The 24,374-nt window shown below is 38.2% G+C and overlaps 2 protein-coding genes across 5 annotated transcripts; one reads left to right on the top strand and one right to left on the bottom strand.

The window, feature by feature from the left end:
• Positions 1 to 2,742: 2,742 nt before the first annotated feature.
• LOC127661762 (coiled-coil-helix-coiled-coil-helix domain-containing protein 7-like) lies at positions 2,743 to 11,456 on the bottom strand. 4 transcript variants are annotated; one of them, XM_052152663.1, is made up of 4 exons: positions 11,172 to 11,326; positions 7,381 to 7,461; positions 6,910 to 7,008; positions 2,743 to 3,464 (listed from the first exon to the last, which is right to left on the bottom strand). In XM_052152663.1, exons 2-4 carry the CDS (start codon positions 7,438 to 7,440, stop codon positions 3,360 to 3,362), a joined length of 264 nt encoding a protein of 87 aa, XP_052008623.1. In that variant the 5' UTR covers positions 7,441 to 7,461; positions 11,172 to 11,326; the 3' UTR covers positions 2,743 to 3,359. The 4 variants fall into 4 exon arrangements, with proteins under 4 accessions (XP_052008623.1, XP_052008614.1, XP_052008606.1 ...); XM_052152654.1 differs by having other exon boundaries at positions 7,381 to 7,464; positions 11,172 to 11,324; XM_052152646.1 differs by lacking the exon at positions 11,172 to 11,326 and adding an exon at positions 11,387 to 11,456 and having other exon boundaries at positions 2,744 to 3,464.
• Positions 11,457 to 11,789: 333 nt separating this feature from the next.
• Positions 11,790 to 22,749, top strand: LOC127661711 (zinc finger protein PLAG1-like). The gene is made up of 3 exons (XM_052152546.1): positions 11,790 to 11,924; positions 17,677 to 18,012; positions 21,532 to 22,749. Exons 2-3 carry the CDS (start codon positions 17,780 to 17,782, stop codon positions 22,481 to 22,483), a joined length of 1,185 nt encoding a protein of 394 aa, XP_052008506.1. The 5' UTR covers positions 11,790 to 11,924; positions 17,677 to 17,779; the 3' UTR covers positions 22,484 to 22,749.
• Positions 22,750 to 24,374: the final 1,625 nt, after the last annotated feature.

Genomic DNA, 24,374 nt, shown 5'->3' with positions numbered 1-24,374 from the left:
CGATTGTTTCACTTTTAATTGACTATATCACAATGCCAGTGGGACAGAAGTTTACATACACTAAGTTAACTGTGTCTTTAAACAGCTTGGAACACTCCATAACATGATGTCAAGCCTTTAGACAATTAGCCAATTAGCTTCTGATAGGAGGTGTACCTGTGGATGCATTTTAAGGCCTACCTTCAAAATCAGCGCCTCTTTGCTTGCCATCATGGGAAAATCTAAAGAAATCAGCCAAGACCTCAGAAAAACAATTGAGCTCAACAAGTCTGGTTCATCCTTGGGAGCAATTTCCAAATGCCCGAATGTACCACGTTCATCTGTACAAACAATAGTACGCAAGTATAAACACCATGTGACCACACAGACATCATACCGCTCAGGAAGGAGACGCATTCTGTCCCCAGAGATGAACGTAGTTTGGTGCGAAAAGTGCAAATTAATCCCAGAACAACAGCAAAGGAGCTTGTGAAGATGCTGGAGGAAGCAGGTGGACGAGTATCTAGATCTACAGCAAAACAAGTCTTATATCCACATAACCTGAAAGGCTGCTCAGCAAGGAAGAAGCCACTGCTCCAAAACCACCATAAAAACGCCAGAATACAGTTTCCAAGTGCACATGGGGACAAAGATCTTAGTCCTCTAGTCTGATGAAACAAAAATGGAAGTTTTTGGCCATAATTCACAAAATAAATGGCATAGTGAAATTTCACAGGTATCTTTTCGAAGCTGGTGTTCTTAGCATGCACCGTGCTTGAATAATTAATCCAAATTAAAGTTTATATTGTTGATTTTTTTTTGTGTTTGGTGACTTCTTATTTTGTGAAGTCTGAAGTTCATTTTCTAATCAAAATGACCCGTTCATGATGAAAACAACAATTGGTTGATTGTTACCATCAACAAGTGTGTCAATTGCAATACACTTTGGTCTCAATGCAATCCTACCCAACTCTACCTTGCATAAGCTTATTAGTGCCGTGTGCATTAAACTTAAACAGCAAATCTACAACGAAGCGTGTTTTCAGTGTAGACACACAATGGCACCGTTTGAAAAGCACATTATGCACGACAAATCCAGTAGATCACATTTCACTTGATGTTGGAAATGCACTCAACAATGACAATCAGAGGAAACAATGAGCTGACAGATTGCTGGCTCGTGAGGAAGTGGGACTCTCAACTCTTTCCACTTGATAAATGGGGTATAGTCGCTCATTCGACAGGTGGGACAAAAGATGAAATATTATCCCAGGTCTAATCTTACGTCGTTTCACTGAATTTATGTAATCATGTTTCACTGTTGACTCAACCATGTTAGAAATACAGCGAAGAGACGGTCTCCTCTTTACATGACTAACACATTAGTCACTAGGGAGCGTGACATGAGTAGGTAGTGCACATACAGAAGAGCACACATCAACAGTACTCGGGCCAATGAGGGGGCACTTGGGTTTCCTCAGATCTGGTGCATCTCATGTCGTTGCAGTGTTCATTGTGGGAGCATTGCGCCCCCATGTGGACACTAACTCAATTCTAAGAACACCTGCAGAGAAATTGTTGGTCTTGTTTCAGGATACAGATTTTACATTCACTCAAAAATGTTTTAGCATTTTAAAGATTTACACATTTCAATTTTATACAAATAAATCCATAAAATGTCATTAAGTAAATAAAATATTTAAAAAACCGTAATATTTAAAAAAAAATATATTAAATAAAATATATAAAATTAAATCCTTTGAACTTAGTTTTTCATATTTGTATTTAATTTAGTTAAAGATAACTTAATAAAAAAATATTAATATTAAAAAAATACCAAAAATGATAAAATGTATGCAATTTAATTTATAGAATTTACAACTTAAAAATAAAATACGTTTTTCATGTTTTTACTTTATTTAGTTAAAGATTACTTAATTAAAAAACTTAATAAAAATATTTCATATATTAAAGAAAAAAAATATCAAATACATTTTATAAAACTTAAAATATTACGTTTTTTATATTTTTATTTTATTTAGTAAATGATTACTTAATTAAAAAACTTAATATTGAAAATATTTTATATATTCAAGAAAATATATATTTTTTTAAAAGTTAAAATATAAAATTTTTCATATTTATATTTTATTTAGTTAAAGATTACTTAATTAAAAAAACGTAATAATTTAAATATTAAATATATTAATGAAAAAATATCAAATACATTTTATAAAACTTAAAATATTAAGGTTTTTTTATATTTTATTTAGTAAATGATTACTTGATTAAAAAACATATTTAAAATATTTAATATAGTATAGGAAAAATATACAATTCATTTTATACACATTTAAAACATTACGTTTTTCATATTTTTATTTTGTTGAAGATTACTTAATTAAAAAACTTAATATTTAATATATTAAATAAAATATTTAAAATGTAATTTATAACATTTAAAATCTTAAATTATTTGTATTTTATTTTGTTAAGATTACTTAATTAAAAAAACGTAATGTTTAAAAATTTTAATATATTAAAGAAAAAATATCAAATTAATGTAATAAAATTTTAAATATTACAGTTTTTCATATTTTTATTTTATTTAGTAAAAGATTAATTAATTAAAAAAAAAACTTAATAATTGAAATATTTAATATATTAAAGAAAAAATATCAAATTTCATAAAATCCTAAATATTATGAAATTGAAATGCGTTAATATTAAAATATTTTCTTTGAGTGTTGCACATAAAGTGGTGACCCAACACAGCACCAAAATGAATTGTTTATCAAACAAAAGTAAACAAAAATGTTCTTTAAATCAAACCTTAAAATGTATTAATATTATGAACTGCATAGGACACAAAGCTTTTGGAGACTTGCTTCTACAAAGTGACAAATTTGCATCAAAATGACCAACGACTTCAACAAGAGACGCAAGAACCATTTTCTCCTCCCTTCTACAATTTCATAATCCTATTTTGATATTTATGCACGATTATACAGAAATGTCATCATTTTTGAGTAATGCCGGGAGCCCTCTGAGTCCAAGGCACGAGCGCTGAACATTCAATGTTTGTTTCAGGGACTTTATGTTATTCAGGCATTTACGATATTTACAGACACTATGTTAGACACTATTGCTATAACAGGACTGTCAGATGCATATCATTCAAACACACTATATGTTCATTTCAAAATAGTACTTGTGCATTTGTCTTTAATAAGGCTTTAACAGCCCGTCATCAGTGATATTATACATGCACAGCATTAGTGGTTACAGTCACAGAACTCCACTGCAGTTCAATAAATCCTTAAAGCCAGACGGATGCATTCATAATGTGCATCCGTGAGGAGTTGCCCTGAACACTGTCATCAGTACGGCTTCCCTCCGAGACCTGTGATGACCTGCTCTCGCTCCTCAGCGGTCGGCATATCCGGCTTCACTCCGTCACGCCGACGCTGCAGCATCACGGCATGCTGAGAGAGCGCGAGACACAAAGAGGCAAATATTGAGTTAAATGGAGATACAGCACACTTTCAGAGCATCATTCTGTCAAATGGTTAAAATGTTGGTCTCAATAAATGATGTAAGTTATTATACACTGCCGGTCAAAAGTACTCGACTGAATTTGTCTCTCATGATCTGAAGGCGTACGCTAAAATGTGTCAAATTAGTTTCATAGACATATACATCTTTTACAAAACACTTTTAATTTAACTATTGCGTTCGGGTGAGGATTATGATATTGTTTAAATAACACATTGTTTTTAGTACGGGAATCAAACATCTGACTGTCAAAATACACATTCAGATTTTTTTATTAAATAGTTTAACAGATATAACCATTTAAAAATAAAATCTATATTTACATTTTTTTTTTACATCTTTTGTATTAATTCTGGGCATCAATTGTGGCTTTACACGTGATATTATATAGATATTTTTGTACAAATTAGATTTTTTTCTTATAAACGCCACCTACATTTCTGCCTCTTTCCTGAAATCTCTCACTGGGACAAACATGCGCACACGCACACACACACACACTCGCGCACACACACGCACACGCACAAACACACACACACGCACAAACACACACACACACACAAACACACAGACACACTCGCACAAACACACACACTCGCACAAACACAAACACACACTCACAAACACACACACACAAACACTCTCACACAAGACACACTCACACACTCACACAAAGACACACTCACAAACACTCTCACAAAGACACACTCACACACACACACTCTCACAAAGACACACTCACACACTCACACAAAGACACACTCACAAACACTCTCACAAAGACACACTCACACACACACTCTCTCACAAAGACACACTCACACACACACTCACACAAGACACACTCACACAAGACACACACACACACGACATACACACACTCTCACACAAAGACACACTCACACAAAGACACACACACACACACACACACACACACACACTCTCACACAAAGACACACACAGACACACACACTGTCTCACACACTCATACAAAGACACACTCACACAAGACACACTCACATTCTCACACAAAGACACACTCACACAAGACACAATCACACAAGACACACTCACACAAGACACACTCACATTCTCACACAAAGACACACTCACACAAAGACACACTCACACAAAGACACACTCACACAAAGACACACACAGACACACACACTCTCTCACACACTCACACAAAGACACACACACACTCTCTCAGACACTCACACAAAGACACACTCACACAAGACACTCTCACACACTCACACAAAGACACACACAGACACACACACACTCTCACACACTCACACAAAGACACACTCACTTACACAAACACAAAGACACACTCACACAAACACACACTCACACACACACTCACTCACACACACACACACACACACACACACACTCTCACACAAAGACACACTCACACAAACACACACTCACACACACTCACTCACTCACTCACACACACACACACACACACACACACACACACACACACACACACACACACACACACACACACACACACACACACACACACACACACACACACACACACAGTGTTTGTGGCAATAAAGCTGATTCTGATTCTGATTTATGGACATTCAAAGTTCACTTGCATTGTTTGGACCTACAGAGTTGAAATATTCAATTTCAATCATAAAAATCTTTATTTGTGTTCAGCGGAAGACAGTCAAACACATCTGGGACGGCATGAGGGTGATGAGGAGAGAGTTTTCATATTTGGGTGAACTGTCCGTGTAATGATTGACCAATGATCCTTTATCATTTTCATTATTTAAGCGGTGTTATTGTATGACCTAAATTTGAGTCCATTCAATTACAATTATTAAGTTAAAACAACAACTTATATATAGTAAATCTGAAGTGAGTCTTCTTGCATCCGGTTACTTTAACTTTAATAGTGAAGTTCATTCTATATGATCAGCAAGTTAAATGAACTTAATTACACAAGTTTTAGAGATGCCACTACTCAATTCAATTGAGTAAAGTCAACGTAATTATTGTTTCAGTGTAGTTAAAATGATAATCGTTGACATCAGGAATATAATTAATTCTAGTAAAAGTGATAATAGTTTTAAACAGTTGTTACATTCGTCATTCTAGAAATCCAAAACGGAATTTCAGCTTGAAAAAAAAAAAAACAACATTCTTAACATCTGTAACTTTAACATCTGTAACTTTAACATCTGTAACTTTAACATCTGTAACTGCATTTAGAAGAATTCTAGTTCTAATTCACGTATTGTTCAAAACACAATAACAGATTTGAATCGGTCATTTCTTACTGGCTGAAGCTCCGATATCAGCAATAAACTTTATACTAGGAAAAATTATATTTTTTTATATCAACGATTATATTGTTATTAGTGCAAATGTCCATGTTTGATATAAACAATTATAAATATTATAAACAAAAACGTAATAATGCTTGTTTTTGTTTAATAAATGTAATTTGGCTTTCACTAGTGGTCATGTTCATTTCAGATATCTATAATGTGATCGTAACTCGTAATAAAGCCTTTTAAGATATCTTTAATTACTCTTCAGCTTATTGACATCTGAAATGGGGCGGCTGTGGCTCAGGTGGTAGAGCGGATCGGCCACTAATCGCAGGGTTGGTGGTTTGATTCCCGGCCCACACGACTCCACATGCCGAAGTGTCCTTGGGCAAGACACTGAACCCCAAGTTGCTCCCAATGGCAGGCTAGCACCTTACATAGCAGCTCTACCACCATTGGTGTGTGAATGGGTGAATGAGACGCAGTGTAAAGGGCTTTGAATACCGCCAAGTTTAAAAAGGCGCTATATAATGGTATAATGGTGCATAACGGTGCATAATGGTGCATTTACCATTATCAACTAGTTGTAATTCTATTGTTGATATTAGGAATTGGCATTTTTTCTAGTGAAAAGTGCTTTGTTGATTTGTGAAATTGGAATTTCACTAGTACAAAATGAATTATAGGAGCGAATGAGAGATCATTGTGAAACTCTACTAATGCAAATGCAATTACGGATATCAAGAGTGATGTTTTTTTCATTTCTTATATCAAGAATGTTTATAGAATCCTTTATTTTGGTCACATTATACACAGTTTTTTTTGCATATGTACAGTGAAATGTATTTGTTTCCCAGCTAAACTGAGGTCAAAGTGCAGGTCAGCCATGATACGGCGCCCCTGGAGCAGATAGGGTTAAGGGCCTTGCTCAAGGGCCCAACAGTGGCATCTTGGTGGTGCTGGGGCTTCAAACCCCTGACCTTCTGGTCAGTAACCCAGAGCCTCAACCACTGAGCCACTGTGAATTATCTATAAATCTACAAACCTGACAATGGTGTCTCCGTATACTTACCCAGTACTTCCTGCAGTTTGTATACCTCATGAAGTATGCAGAACACATGCTCTTATCATAGTTATATGCGTCCAAACATTTTTGGGAACCATCGCTCTCCTGTGCGCACAGACAAACACATTATTAGAATCTGTTGTATAGACGATAGAATGTCATGATAGACTAGTTAGAAATGGTCTTCCAAAGTGTCTCATTCACCCATTCACACACACCAATGATGCCAGAGCTGCCATGCAAGGCGCTAGCCGGCCATTGGGGGCAACTTGGGGTTCAGTGTCTTGCCCAAGGACACTTCGGCATGTAAAGTCGTGTGGGCCGGGAATCGAATTAGTGGCCGACCCGCTCTACCACCTGAGCCACAGCCGCCCGCTCTTCACTTATGTGGTACTGAAGGCAAATTTCAAGTGAAAACATGATTGTATATAGTTTCAAATCAAAATGTTAAATCTAACCACACACGTTCACACTTACCTCAATGCACGGGTTGATATCCACATTCCGAACTTTCCGTGCACCCGATTTGTTATTCATGTTCGAACTTCATCCGGGTCACTGCTGGAATATCAGAAAGCTCCAGTTACACTGGCATGTCAGTCTGGATGCATGTTTCTCTGTTCGTGTCATTTGAATAGTTTGCAGAACATAAAACTAGACTTTTAAGATAGTAAAGGTAAAATAAATACATGCAAGCGCAGCGTAGTTCTAGCGGGAAGACTAGCAGCTGTGTATCATCGCACCATTAGTGGGGTAACTCCTAGCCAATCACATTTAAGCCATTGCTTTACAAGTCTGTTTACACATTGCTGTTTCAGTGTGCTAACACGGCAACCTCCACCACCCCACCACCACCTGTTGAGTCCCGTCCTGCACGGGGGTAGTCCCCTCACCCCCGCCTCCTATCTCCGGCAGGACATGACGTACAACTTATTCGGACCGCTAGACGGGGCTTACGCCAAAGAGAGACATTTCTCATATAAATGTCATCTTAAATCTCACTCAAGTCCGCAAGTCTTCCTGATAGAAATAATATTATATGATAAGAAAAATATAATGCATTAAATCATGAACTACATTCATTCTAACTGTTTAATGGTTTTAACGGTTTAATTCAGTGCAATTAATTATATAAAAAATAATGCATTCAAAAAAGATACGCAATGGCGCGTCTTTAGACAAGCTCTTATACACTATATGGCCAAACGTTTGTGGACACCATATGTGCTTGATGAACATTTGATTTCAAAACCTTAGGTGTCAACTTTTCCCTTTTCTGTAATAACAGATTCCACTCTTTTGGGAAGGATTTCCACTATACTGCATGTAGTAACATGGCCGCAGGGATATACACAAGGCTATCAGTGAGGTCAGGAACTGATGTTGGTCGATGGGGCCTGACTTACAGTTCACCCCAAAAGTGATCAGTGGGGTTCAGGTCTGGGCTTCGTGCAGGCCAGTCAATTTCTTCCACGCCAGACACAGTAAACCATTTCTTTATGACCTCATATTGTTAACAGGGCATCGTCACATGCTGGAACAGAAAAGGGCAATCCCCAAACAAAATTGGAAGCACACCAAGCCCAAGCCATTACATAAAGAAAATGTACGATTTTTCCTTTACTGGATTTAATGGAGTAACAAAATTCGTTAATTAGAATGGGGTGTCCACATACTTTTGGACACATAGTGCAATAAATCTCGGACTGATTGTTGAATTCAGTTATTTAATGGATTGCTGTGAACTGTAGAATATGATTATGTTAAATAACATGGAAATAAACGATAAATTAGATTTTAAAGCCACTTTTTGTATTGTCTTTTTTTAATGCTTTACTTGTGTGCCAAAATAATGTAATGCATTTTAATTATCTGTATTATTATTTTTATTATATATTTATTTTTTACTTATTTATTTAAATATAACTATTTATAATAATTCCATCATTATATATTGAATTATTGTCATTTAAGGGGCGCTCATTAAATATTTATGTATGCGATTAATTCGATTTCACAAATAACTTTATCAACAGTAAAATGAAATACCAGTATAGGTGGCAGTGCATATTATAGGTGCGCATTTCAAGTTTCGCATTTTAAAAACTCCATAATATTATGCAAGCATACTAATTACACAAGCCTTAAATTACAATTATAACAATGTTAGATTAACGGTGCACTCAGTACGTTTTTGATTGCACAACTGACACCTAGTGGCTTGGATGTAGCATTGTTCAAAATCAAGTTTCAGTTTCAGATGTCATTGTAGAAATTTAGTTTTCACAGTCAGCCATGATGACTTTAATCAATGAGTGAAAATGTCCAATAACAGGATGGATATATCGGTTTTGCCGATTAATCGGCACGATAACAGATTTCTGGAACTATCGGTTATCGGTAAAAATCCACACGGATAGTTTTACCACGTTGCGTCTGGTGCTGGAGCGGCTGGGAAGGGTCCGATGTCGTTATACTCTATGAGAGCGGCCTCTAGAGGCGAAATAAAAACAATCACTGATGCCTTGTGGTGTTTGTTTTGACCAAGTGTGCCGCACAAGCGCTCAAAATTGAAGCCAAAACGTCTCGATCGCCCCCCGGTGACTGGTCCTAGTATAGGTCATAAACCCCGCCTCCCCATGTTATTCAACGGGACGTGAGACCAACTAAACAATTAAATTACACTTCACATATCTTTTTTCCAAAGATAGTTTCTGTCATGTACTGTAGTTTCTATCACGTTGATGTAATTTCAAGTGTTTGTTTTCAAAATAAGTTTGTTTTTAGTTATTTGATGCTATAAAAACGGTGCTGAGACATCATGATTGACAGCTGTGATTGACAGGTTCTCTGAGCGAAGTAGTCACTGAAGCACCAACTGACTTTTTTTCGGGATCTTCGGAGGACTGAGGAGATTGGAGCTTTAAATGTAATATCTAAATTTCTATAATTAATTATTTCACACGTCATCAAGTCAAAAGTCAAAAGTGCAGGGGCGTGTGCTTGCGATTGATTCAGCGAGAGTGAGGGCGGGGCCTTGATTTCGCGGCTTTACTTCCTGCTCACTACTGCGCAGGTCTGGTCCCGAAATCGCAACTGCGCAGACTCAAGTCCCAAGATGTCAGCGCCATATCGGGACACTGGCGGCTTCAGTTCTCACCAATGGAAAAGAGCGAAGGGGCGTCGGCCATCTTTTTTTACAGTCTATGGTTTTACACGTGAGACTACACTATACAAGCCGCTTCACCACCGAGTTCAGCCGGATACCACTGATATCTGGGAATATTGCTACACTACATACAACTGTTCTGATTTAAAAAACAATGTGGTATTTTGTTGTTATTATGAAGCATTTTCATGGTTCAGTCAGTATTTTTTATTTTTGTAATAAAATTCAGCACTATATTAATTTGAGTGTTATTTTTCATTAAGTATACATTTTAAAAGCTGTCAGTTGATTAATTGATTATTGGCAAATACTGCCCAATTTAGTTATCATATCAGTAAAATCCACTATCGGTCGACCTCTAATGCTTACTGAGATTAAGAGAGTAGTATTCGGCTGGTCATGTGATTCAAACATGGCCACCCCCATGTGTGGACCCTCTCCATGTAGAATAAAACAGCTTTTATAAGGTTACTGATATAACTGGAGTCTTCATTTTAAATTGAGTGCTCATGACTTCATACACGTGTTTCAAAATTACAATTAATGTATTTAGGAGTAAATCTTTTTAATTGAGGAAATAAATAATGACAACACCTTTAAGAATACTATTAGAGGACACAGCGGTCACTGCTTAACATACACATGTTTACATTAAAAACGTGTGCTGTAGAAGGATGATTACACAAGAAAGCACGGCAAAACATCCACAAACATGTGCATGGCGATGCATGAGTCAAAAATCTAATAAAATGCAACAATGCATTTAGTTTGTAGAGCACATATGCCAGTAGATGCATTACGGGAGATGAAGAGAGGTGCCTAACTTAGTAGTTCAGATGACTTTGATGCACAAATGTTGCTATTGAGGACACACTGTAATGCAATATATGAAAGCACCTCATACTTATTAATATGATACTAATAATGCATATTATTAAAATCCGGATGGTTCACCTACCTACAAGACTGTCGCACACTTAACGTCTCAAATGCATGGTTATAAATGTTTCGAAATGCTGTGAAAAATCACCTAAAGATGTTTTAGAAATTGGAGAACTCAGTCGTACCCTAAACTAGTTCAAAACAAAGACATACTTACAGCAGTACACAAACCTCGCTGTCATTCAAACTAGTGACGACGGAGGACTGGTAGCGTTGCTTCAACTGAATGTAACCTAGCGCGCATACGTTGTGGGATTTATATGTACTGTTACCATAAATAGGACACTTTATTATTATTATTATTATTATTATTAAAACACAAGTAGCATGTGCTTCCCACTGAGTAATCACTTTAATGCTGCATGTACTCACAGTATAACGCTCAACCTTCCCCCATGTCAGAACAAGCGTCACACTCAAAACAGCACAACGCGACTTCACATTACCTGAAAGTGATTGACAGGCACCAATGACCAATGAAACAGCGAATCTGAGGCGCAGACTGCTTGATTGACACATCATCTGACCAATGGAACAAAGCAGGTGACTGTCGTGCCCGCCTACTGACCAAACAGTTATTAAACAAAGTCGTGCCGATTGACGGAATCGCCGACCAGTCCGAAATTTTAGATTTTGTGGAAGGGACAGTCAGCCACAGTGAAGTATGAAAATGACAGTTTGTTACACAAATCGCAAGCCGGGGGGAGGCGGGCCTCGCGGTGGGCGTGGCCAAATCGCGGTTTGGTTGAATCGCAGCGCGCTCACACAATGGCTGCTGGAAAGAGGGGAAAGCAAACAATTTTTAGGCCCGCCGTGTCCAGCAAAAAATATGAGAAAAAAATTATAAAAAATCCGGGGAATAGTTGAAAGTGAAGAAAAACGCCGTAGAAAGGATGTTAACGCTCCCACGGTGAGTTTCACGCCAATTTGGGAAATTGTTACGGCGTTCTTCAATTAAATTATCGGGGTTATTCAAATTATGAGATAGGGGTGAGCCAGACTAGAGGAAACAAAGTTTGTGTTAATCAGCGCCCAGTTCGGGACTTGCGAGAAATTATACAGAAAACCGGGGAGGTTAAAAACTGTTATTTGTTTCTGTCACGTCACGTTGCGCGCGAGCGACTGTCAATAAACAGAGCAACGCATGTATAGTTGCTTAAAAAAAAAAAGTTGAGAAAAGTTGTCAAAAATATTGTTTAGTTTAAGATTTCCTATGATTATAATACCAAGGATAGCCGTGGCGAAATCACGCGCGTTTAAGTGCGAAAACAATCCCCGCGTGCGGCAAACATGGTGCGAAAGTTTTGACACATTCGTCCACGCGATGCGAAAGTAAACACAGAGTTTGCGAAATTTTGCTAAACATGTTATGGCTTTATTTTCTCACACAAGGTACACAGTTATCGCTTTTGGAGTTATAAACAGTGTTCTTATTGACAGTACTGAAGGTGTCAGTGAGTCACAAAGTTGCACCGTGGGTCATTATCGGAAGAGAAAGTTGCTTGTCAATATCGCAAACAACCAAAATGGTGGGAGAAGTGAAGGGGGGACAAATTGTGGGATGCTGAACCCTTGAATGATCATCTGTCCACATTGTAGCCCAGCTGAAAGTCCAACACCGTAAAACTGAATGATTGGGACTAATGTTAAATCTGTTTTGCCTTAATGACTCGAGTTTGATTTTACATGTAGCACTAAAAAGTCAAATAATCATATCAAAGTTGTTACTTGCTGTTCAGTCGCTGGGTGTGGTGCAGTTTTGTAGAATGTCAGAGCAGATTTATTGTATAGCTTGCAATCAAATAGTTTCAATAGGATATATTGAACTTGGGCACGCGCGGAAATCTACCTCAGTCTCAAATCTGTGCTTTTAGGGAAATATATGAGCTATAGTGTGATTTATGCTGATTTGACGTGTGTGTTTGGGTTATAAAGAGAATGTAAAGAGATGTGAACGAAGAACCTCCATCCTTATTGCTCCTGGATGTTCTTGTTGTAATGGCCATTGAGCTGAAGGGGGTCATCGGGTTTCCCGCGCAGTTGTTATGAATGTTCTGCTGCTGGTTGAATGTGAGCGCGAGCGCGTTCGGAATCTTTCAAACACAACAAAACATTCGAATTTACCTGCTGTGTTCGAACTATATGGAACGGTTTGGCGGGAAAAGTCGAAGACTTCTCAGTCTAACATGTTAAAATGGGTATATTCAGCCCTATAGATTTGACCAATCTCTTATTTGGAAACTGCATTCCAGTGGGAGAGTCAAAAAGGTGAAATGGTTGTTATGAAATGTAATGAAAGATTGATTTGGTGCATGGAAATGTTTTAGTATGATTGAAAGCTGCACAGTAAACCCTAATGCTCAAAATAATGAATTGTTTTGAGTAGGGAAAAAATTAAATCAAACAAATTAGATCAAATCAATTATCCTGGAGTATTTAGAACTTTCTCTTTCTTTTGAGTTCACGAAACTTACATCTTTTAAGTAACATTAATTGTTTAATGTTTTGAGTTTAATGAACTTGTCTCTTTAAATTTACATGAACTTAAATTTAATGTCACTGGACATGGAGAGTAAATGTTCAAATTAAGTGTTTATAATGTGTCTTTGTGCAATGTGAATGTAAAGGTAGATACTTGTTAGTGTTTTTTGAATTTACTGAATTGTATTAATAGTTTGTTGTGTTGTTTAATGGTTTGTTGTGTTGTTAGATTTAGTTGTTTATTTTCTTACCGTTATAGTGAATAGAGGATCTTGAGATTAGATTGAGGACTGGTATAATATTAGATTGATATACTTGTTGAGCATTTGCTGCTAATCAAAGCATGGTATATCCAATTAACACGCTAAGCATTCACTGTACTAGCTTGTTCTAGTTAGCACTAACTAGCTAGGTTTCTTTACTTAACATATTTAAGTTGAGACTACATGGGGATTTTAAGTTTAGCCAAAGAGTTAAAGTTAAATACCATTAAAATGCACAAGTTATTGCATGAGTCAATATTTCAAGTTAAGACAAAATAAACATGCAAAAGTAGTTTAATATCAAAATCTGACAGTTCTGCTTACTTAAACTTAAAACAATTGATTTATCTGATTACCTGAAATTTCTGCTAACTTTATATTTGTTTGATTATCTTGCTGTAATTTCTTATATGTAAAATTGCATATTACTTTTCTTATTTTTTATCTCATAATATTAATTTAAATGTGATTATTTTAGCTTTAAATTTATATTGAATGAATTGTATTGATGCCCACTGAAATGTAGAATTATCGTTTCAATTGCTAGCTCATCTTCCATAACTTTTATTGCTAATTAATGCATTTGAGGATTTCAAAATGACAAGCTAACCTTTAAAATGAGATTATTTACTCAAACCCATTAGAAAAGTTAATTCTAATGTTATAATGTAGTTTTATCTTAAAACAATTCTGTAAAAGTCAAACCAAAAGCGTTTGTGCCGAACACGGTCATTCTTTAAAAACTGTAAATGCTTTAATCGTCATAATCTCGATAGGAAGATTTAAAACTATTCAGTCGTGATTCAATTAATCAAGCATTTGGAAGGAAATTCTTAGATGATGTTTTTAGGTTTGCTCTCTTAATACAGCAAAAATGATATTGTTATTTGAAAATTAGAAATTATGACAACCTGCAGACGTTAACAAAATATATTGCCAATTTAAAAACTTCAATTTCACTTTTTAGACGGTATTAATTTAATTTAATATTAATTATAATTAATCTTTGTGTTGATAAAATTCAATTTAGATCTATATATGTGTTTTTCTAAAGGTAGTCATTTAATTATATACTGGGTGGTGGAGTAATGAAATAAATGTAGCGGGATTACGTATTTAAAATACTAAATATAAGTAACTGTAATCCACTACAGTTACAATTTAAATCATTGGTATTTAGAATACAGTTACATTCAAAAAGTATTTTGATTACTGAGATTATTTAGCATTTTATTGTCATTTTTATTTAATATCTAGACACGATCAAGAACATTCATGTTGGATCATAATTAATTTTTTTCTAGTAAGATCTTTAAAATAAGGGCAAAAATCGTATTCTTGATAATAATTTTTTTTGTATTGTTTTCATGTAAAATATCTAAAAATCCTTAAAATGAGATCAGTAATCATTTATGATGAGATCAATAAATTACATTTTACAGCATGTAATCTGTATTTCAAAAGTAACTCTCCCAACCCTGTACATATATTGTAATACTTACTAATTAATTTACTAACTAAACCAAATGTATCATTTGTAGAAACTCTTTAAATGTAAGTTTATAGTGTCAAGTATCAATTCTAGGTGACAAACCATTTATTATTCCTATTAATATTCATTCAAATAAATATTTGTATATTTTAATAATTAATATAAATCTTGTAATTTGTCTTGGGTTTCAGATAGGTCTTAAAAAGGTGTACATTTAAATGCATCTATTTGCATTAAATTAAACAAATGTAAAGTCTATGAAAGCGTTCACTCACACTTTATTAATCGATTGCATTTAAGTTTACAGCTGAGACGTGTCTGTTTGGTTTTCTACCATTTATTTTTAATTTTATTTCACATATACTGGAAATAAAAATTCCGTCATCATTTACTACTACCCTGATGTTGTTCCAAACCTGTATGACTTTATTTTTTCTGTTTTGTGTGGTTAGCTATAGCCTCAGTCACCATTCACTTTCATTGCAAAAAAATAAATCAAATAAAAAGTGATTCATTTCTAGGTAAAGTATTAGACAATATTTAGGCAAGTGGGTATAAGTGAGGACAGCTCTCCCATGTTACTGTTGCCATTAACTGCACGTTTTGCAATAGGCTGATCACACCTCGATATAACAGTGGTGGTGTAGTGGTCTAAAGCACATAACTGGTAATCAGAAGGTTGCTGGTTCGATCCCCACAGCCACCACCATTGTGTCCTTGAGCAAGGCACTTAACTCCAGGTTGCTCCGGGGGGGGATTGTCCCTGTAATAAGTGCACTGTAAGTCACTTTGGATAAAAGCGTCTGCCAAATGCATAAATGTAAATAACAGATAATTCTGCCCTGCAGCTGTTTGACTATGCAAGTCTAGGTGTCTAGTCTACTAAACAAGTTGTTTCCTCAGTTTAAAGCATGCTCTTGTGTACACTCATGGGTGTACGATGTACGATGACATCAGGCTGAAGATTTCTGTCTTGTCTGAACTGTGCACAACACATTTATACACATAATCCTCTGGAAATTGCACGTGTCTCCCTCTCAGACTGATAAAGTGCCAGACGTGGTCTTCTGCTGTTGTAGGCCATCCGCTTCATTGTTTGACGTGTTGTGCATTCTGAGATGCTGTTCTGCACATCACAATTGTACAGAGTGGTTATCTGAGTTACTGTAGACTTTCTGTCAGCTCAAACCAGTCTGGCCATTCACTGTTGACCTCTCTCATCAACAAGGTGTTTCCGTCCACAGAACTGCCGCTCACTGGATGTTGTTTGTTTTTGGCACCATTCGGAGTAAATTCAAGAGACTGTTGTGTGTGAAAATCCCAGAAATACTCAAACCAGCCCGTCTGGCACCAACAATCATGCCACAGTCCAAATATTTAAAAAAATCCCCATTCTGATGGTTGATGTGAACATTAACTGAAGCTCCTGACCCGTATCTGCATGATTTTATGCACTGCACTGCTGCCACACGATTGGCTGATTAGATGATCACATGACTAAGTAGGTGTACAGGTGTTCCTAATACAGCAAATTGCTGTAAATCTGTAATGATACTTTTGTAATATTAGTGTGCGTTCCAGTTAGAAATGATCTTCCCTATTCCCTTGGAAGACACTGTGAGAGCTTTGGAGGTCGGAAAATTGTGGAAAAATATTCTTATTTCACATTACGGTATATGATCATTGCTTGTGTTTTCATTTAGTATGTTAGCATGTCTTATTGCATTAATGTTCATGAGGAACATATATGTGCTGAAGAATATATATTGTGTTTGCAACAGAAATTTTCTAGATTAAATGTAATGCACAAATTAGGATTTAAAGGGACAGTTCTCCCAAAAATGAAAATTCTTATATCATTTTGCCCACCCTCATGCCATCCCAGATGTGTGACTTTATTCTTCTACTCAACACAAATTAAGATTTTAAGAAGAATATGTCAGCTCTGTAGGTCCATACAATGCAAGTGAATGGTGGCCAGAACTTTGAAGCTCCAAAAAGCAGTAACATAAAAGTAATCCATACGACTCTAGTGGTTTAATCCATGTCTTCAGAAGTGATATGATGGGTGTGGGTGAGAAACAGATCAATCATATCATATCTCTTCTGAAGACATGGATTAATCCACTGGAGTCATTAATATTACTTTTATGCTGCCTTTAAATATTTTTTGGAGCTTTAAAGTTCTAGCCACCATTCACTTGCATTGTATGGACCTACAGAGCTGACATATTCTTCTGAAAATCTTCATTTGTGTTCAGCAGAAGAAAGAAAGTCATACACATCTGGGATGGCATGAGGGTGAGTAAATGATGAGAGAATTTTCATTTGTGGGTGAACTGTCCCTTTAAATGCCTGACGTGGAACTTGGAATGAAAAGTTTGAGAGCCACTGGTTTAATCGCATTATCTCTGTCTTTCCTGTAGGGCCTTGAGTCTCTGCTGTATTGAAGATTTGGGCTTTCTCTCTCTGTCTGTGCTGGGACATATTGCACGTGTCCACCACATGGCTTGCTGCCGCTAAGTTGCAATGGCAACTGTCGCTCCTAATGAGTGCCCCACCGCGGCAGAGCGCTGTCGAATGCGGAAGAGGAGGGTGGAGGGGAAAGCAAGGAAGAACTTCTCCTGTCAGTTGTGTGAGAAGCCCTTCAACAGCTTGGAGAAGCTGAAGGTGCACTCGTACTCCCACACGGGAGAGAGGCCGTATCGCTGTACACACACCGACTGCACCAAGGCCTTCGCCTCCAAGTACAAACTGCTCCGGTAGGCACTCTCACAAATTCATGCAATCTTTCAATCATTCAAAATTTGTAAACAGGTGAGTGATCTGAGACCTCATGCCAAGTTGGATGTAATTCCTAGATAAACATCCTTTTTGGTCCTGGAACAGCAATCCTGTCAAACAAACATAGTCCTTATCCTAAACCTGACCTGGTAAAAGTCCACCAGCTAGACCAGCACAAACCAGCCTCATGAAATCAGGCAAGATGGTATAAGGCTCAATGATGTAATGCTAATTTTTTGTTCGGATCTATTAACCCAGCAAACAGGGGACGTCCCCCGAATGTTTGCCAACATCTGCTTAGGTCTGCATTTGGTTAATTTTGTAACGTTCGACACAGGACGTTCCCAGGCTACTTTGGTCATTATCTACAGGTCCCATTTACTTTTGCCGGGGTAAAATGTCCCGGTTTCATCCCATCAACATCTCTTCGTCTTTGGTCCCTAAACTGACGCTTTCACAATATTTAGTAATCTGGCGTTGCAAAAATGTTTGTAATGGTAGGGATGCATTTTACAGATAAGGGTGCATTTACTTTACTTTCAAACATTTGCGAAACGTATTCATCCGTATCCATATTTTGCCTCATCTCATCAGACCTACTGAAACCTTGTTAATTTTTCAGAAACTTTGTTTCACAACGAACAACAAAACAGCTCAGGATTTATAGTAATATGGAGTCATATTTTGTGCTAATACGACAAAGCACTCAAAAGTCATAGCATTAAAAAAATTATTTATCCTAGTGTCCAAATGTCTCTCCAAACAAATAAAACACAAGGATTGACGTACTGTAATTACACATGCAAACAACATTGACTATTAAATATTTTAATAATTAGATTTAACAGAATGAGTTTCTTGCTGTGCCATTTGAGTCATCATTGAGATTGTTCTTGGCGCCATCTACTAGTTATTGATCACAAGGCAGTCTGACCAAATATGGAGGACTGTCACCACTGGTTGGAGCAATCTGAACCAAATCCGATTGGTTTAATATTCCGTGACGCTGCAGCATTTCTAATGATGTCATAGGATTCAGGAAAGCTAACGTGTTTGTAGCCAGATGGCAAGATGCTGGGTGCACATTGTGCTTCGTGTGGGTTATCTAATGATCTAAGCATTCAATTTCTTTTTGTGTGGGCTCGTTTTGAAGATAATTGCCTCCTCGAAGTAACAGAATGGAATATTTTATTAGGAGTTCAAGCCCACAGCGCTGAAGCCCTATTGTATTTGTGAGGATTATTATTATTATTATTATTATTATTATTATTATTCTGCCCTAAAACTGATCGTGCCGACCAAACCGTAAGGCTTAGAGACGTGAAACTTTGGGGAATTATAGTACTCTGGCTGGCTAGCCATATGCATGGACCCGATTGGCCAAAGGGGGGCGCTACAGTGGGGGAAAAAACTAACATTTTTGGCCATAACTCTTGAACCATAAGGCCTAGGAACAAAATGCTTTTTTCCTTTGATTCTTTGCATCAAGACAAATCTTTTCTTTTTGGAATACCAAAAAAGTTACGCTCTGCCCTTTTGTTTTCCTGCTATTTTTGATTGTTTGAAATAAAAACTAGTCCTAGGCCGTTCGCCCGATCAGACCCAAATATGAGTCCCAATATGAAAAGTTATCAAAGGAATTTTTAACTTTCAAATCACCTCAAATGGTAAGCCAAAATGTACATTGTGGGCGTGGCCACTTTTACTGAAATGATTACAAATCATGAACGGAATGAGATATCATTACCAAATTGGGTACACATATGTATGGGGTCATTCTGAGGACACACACACACAAAATCGCACTACATCTAAAAATCTAAAAATGTCTCTAACTATGGAAACCTTGGTCCGATCAATTAGAAATTTTGCATGCAGTGTCTTTGTCCAAGGTGCCATCAAGGTCTATGAAGACGGTCTCATATCTTGAAAAATATGGCTGCCGTCAACCAATCAACGTTTAGCAGCTAATAGATAGGGTTTGAAAAGGCAGATCGGACCAAAACTTGGTAGGGCTATTTGTCTCTTGGCCTAAGAGGTCTGAGCAAAATGTGAAAAAAATATATATTGGGGTTTGCCATGACAGGGTCTTGATCCGGTGGTCCTCCATCCACACCTTGATTGGCCTGACTGTGTGGCATGGAGCGTTGTCCTGCTGGAAAAGGACAACGAGTTGGGGAACATTGTCAGCGCAGAAGGAAGCAAGTTTTCTTCCAGGATCACCTTGTACGTGGCTTAATTCATGCGTCCTTCATAAAGAAGAATCTGCCCCATTCCAGCCTTGCGGAAGCACCCCCAGATCATCACAGATCCTCCACCAAATTTCACAGGGGGTGCGAGACACTGTGGTTTGTAGGCCTCTCCAGGTCTCCGTCTAACCATTAGGTGTTGGGCAAAGATGAAAATTGGACTCATCAGAGAAGATGACCTTACTCCAGTCCTCTACGGTCCAACCCTTATGGTCTTTTGCAAACCTCAGCCAGGCTCATCGTTGCTTCTCATTGATGAAGGGCTTTTTTCTAGCTTTGAACCGTCCTCGCCGTACACTTCACCCCAGCTGCCGTTTGCCATTCTGTTTGTAGGTCATTTGATGTCATCCTATGGTTGTTGAGTGACATGCGAATTAGTTGGCGGTCATCCCGGTCAGTGGAGAGTCGTTTTTGCACTCAGCCGGTCTGTAGCTTTGTTGTCCCCAATTTCTGCTGCTTGACCTTGTTCTTATGAACCGCCATCTTTGACATTTTAAGGATGGAAGCAACCTGACACTCACTGTATCCCTCTGCCAGTAAAGCCAGAATTGAACCCTTCTTTTCCTCACTGAAAACTTTTATTTAGTCAATAGTTTTTTTATTATTCCAATTAATTTTGAGATACTACTAGCACTGTTTTTGCCATCCAGCTGGTCCTATTGCAAGAGGATAGTGATGTCCACAGCAGTGTTAATTTATTTATTTTTTACAAAAAGGCACATTTTGTTCAGGTCAAATGGAGTAAACCTGAGAAGAGTTTTGATATTCATGACACATGATACCATCAAGTCAAATCATATGACAGTAGCCTACATAACATACCGTTTCTATGGTGCTGGTGATATATCAGCTGAATGTGCCTTCGTGCTTTCCCGGGGATCACTGATGTAATTGTAGGTTGGGATGAAACACTGAGGCCACCAGATCAACAATGCTTGTTGTCAAGTTGTACTTTAACACACTATCTGTATGCAGAAAACAATGTTAATTTATAGAGAAATGCTCCAACACTGATTGTGGTTCTTCTTCTGTGATGTGGCATCCAGCTCGCAAGCACCCTCTAGCGGTGGATGACTGTATAGACAGTCTTTTCAACATCTGCTAGCATGATTACTAAATGCATTTGTCCTGAAATTAATTGACGATCAATAAGCTTAATCGATCAACTTTTTAACAGCAATTAATTGAGTATCAATTAGTCATTAACATCCCTTGTCATCTAACACTAATGCATATTTGTCTCCGTAGGCACATGGCCACACACTCGCCAGAAAAGTCACACAAGTGCAGCTACTGCGAGAAGATGTTCCACCGCAAAGATCACCTGAAGAACCACCTCCACACGCATGACCCCAACAAGGAGGCTTTCAGCTGCACGGAATGCGGCAAGAGCTACAATACCAAGCTGGGCTTTCGACGGCATCAAGCCCTGCACGCCGCACACCGCGGAGACCTCACCTGTCAGGTGTGTCTGCAGCCATACCCAAGCACCCCTCTACTGCTGGAGCACCTGCGCGGCCATGCCGGAAAAAGCGTTACGGCAACTAAGGAGAAGCGCCATCAATGTGAGCACTGCGAGAGGCGTTTTTACACCCGTAAGGACGTGCGACGGCACTTGGTGGTGCATACGGGACGCAAGGACTTCCTGTGCCAGTACTGCGCCCAACGGTTTGGCCGCAAAGACCATTTGACCCGCCATGTCAAGAAGAGCCATGCTCACGAGCTGCTAAGGGTTAAGGCCGAGCCTGTGGATTTGATGGAGCCACGTTCCTCGCCAACGTCTGGGCCGCTTGCTTTGAGATATCCGCTAGGTCACGGATCTTACTCGCCACCGCCGCCCTTGAGGGCGGAGCTTGAAAGTTATCTCCTAGAGCTACAGGCCGAGGATACGCCCAAGCTGAGTGCTGCTGCCACAGCGACTGGAGAGACGACGACATCCCTGGACTTCCTGTCTCCGCTGTTTAACTTCCTGCCTTACAACCAAGGGGCGGGGGCTGCTTTGGGAGTGCCTTACAGCCAGGAGGAGGGGCTACCTCTACTCACGCCCATGCAAGACATGCCGGAGTCTCTTAACCTCCTTCACACAACCACGCACTCGCACACGCTCTCACAAACCAACGCACATACTCCCACTTATACACACACGCCAACTCTGAATACAACCACCACCCTGCCTCGCTTCCACCAGGCTTTCCAGTAACCCAAATAGATACACATTTATTATTACTATAGCACTTAATTACTTTTATAATCAACTTAGCCCTTAATCCAATTCAAACAACCTGGTCTCATAGAATCACGTTAATATACCAACATTTTTCAAAAGGATGTTTGCGTGGCTCGTTGTACGTATCACAGCAGTTTCCTGGTGAAAAAAAACACTAGAGGTGCTACAACAACAAAGACTTACTCACATACTTTCACAAATATCAAAAGAAAAACATCAAACTATCAGTTCATAAACATCTAAACACGTTTATTGTAGTGCATGACTTGTTCAGGTTTGACCAATTTGCACGGTAGCTCAACTGATAGAGCATTGCACTTGTGATGCAGCGGGCCGGGGCACGAGTCCTGAGGAGCACGCGAGTCGATATGTGAACCGAAAGTGACATAGAAGCCCTAAATGACGCGGTTGCTTCAGCAATTGCGTTTTTCATGTCACGTTCTCTTTTTATGACACTATTGTTAAGGTTTAGGTTGAAGGTTTAGGGTAGGGAGGTCGTTTTTTGTTATGCCTCTATAGAGCATCAACCTTAAAAATCTCTTTTAGTGCCACACAGTGAATATTTCACCTCGGAACTGCCACGATTCGTGAGGGTATAGCTGCAGGCATTACTCCAAAAAGGGGCGGGATCTCCAAACCTCCATTAAAGATATAGGGAGCCATATTGGCCTTACCCATATTGGAGTTGGCGCGACCCCCTTTTGGATTAACCACACACCCTTATTGGGTAACCACACCCTCATTTGGAGATCCCGCCCCCATATGGAGGTCTCCAGCCTGCAGCTATGCCTACTTGTGATGTGTCTATTCGTTTTGCAAAAATGTCGCCACATTGGTGTCATTTTCAGGCTGGATTCGAACACGAGCCTCACTAATACTCGCCAAGGCATCAATCACCTTCCTCAAGCCAGTGCTGCATTTCGAAGGTGTCTCTTGAGGACGATGTCACGCTTTAGGTCATTTCAAGGGATTACAAATGCATTTCGTATTTTACTTTCTGAATAGAGGTGTTTTAGCGATCATTTTTAGCAATGGAGGATGCCAAAAATCACCTGACAACTGTAACTAAGCATGAAATGCGCTGTTTATTACGAGTGTGTTTTTAGAGCAGGGCTCGGTTTGCAGTGATGTTTCACTCACAAAATCGCCAGAGACAGAGAGAGCATAGCTTTTAAAGTCCTCTCATTAGCACTTTGAACTTCTGTTGGTGTTGAAGTTCCATCAAAGCTACGAGATATTTTATCTAATGTTGTTTTCGTCTGTTTGTTCATCGTAAGGCTCATAAACTGTGGGGTACCAGCGTTTTAGTGACCGTGTCACAACTCTTCACAGCCAAAGGCAACCAAACCCCTCTTAGCTATAGAGTGGAAGGCTCATCTCGTTACGTTGCTTGTTTCGGATTTTTGTTTGTTTCGTTTTTGTTTTTTCATGGCTGTATGCCTTCATGCTGCTGCTCGATTTAAGGGCCTCAAAAGGACACCAGCGCAGAACTGCTTCACAATACAACCCAAGGGAAAGATGAACAAAGACTCATTCTCACACATATACACACCCTCTTTCTCTCTCTTAAAGAAATCATTCACCCCACAATGAAAATTCTGTCATTATCTGCTAACCCTCATGTCAGTCCAAACCCGTAGGCTATTATGTTTTCCATGGAACACAGAAGTACACGTTTTTATAATCTGTACGCAGCCCTTTCCGTTCTTCTTAGCGTCCACAAATGTCAAACTTTATATTAAAATTAATATTATACATTTTATTTGTGTGGCACCTTTTATGCATCAAGTGCAGTGTTGGGTACTTTACTTTTAAAAAGTATTCCACTACAAATGTCTAATTATTTACCTAAAATTGTAATCAA

The sequence above is a fragment of the Xyrauchen texanus genome, chromosome 2 (genome assembly GCF_025860055.1).
Source record: "Xyrauchen texanus isolate HMW12.3.18 chromosome 2, RBS_HiC_50CHRs, whole genome shotgun sequence".
Taxonomy (NCBI): domain Eukaryota; kingdom Metazoa; phylum Chordata; class Actinopteri; order Cypriniformes; family Catostomidae; genus Xyrauchen; species Xyrauchen texanus.
The sequence above is the reverse complement of the archived record's forward strand: the minus strand, read 5'-3'. Positions and strand labels throughout refer to the sequence as shown.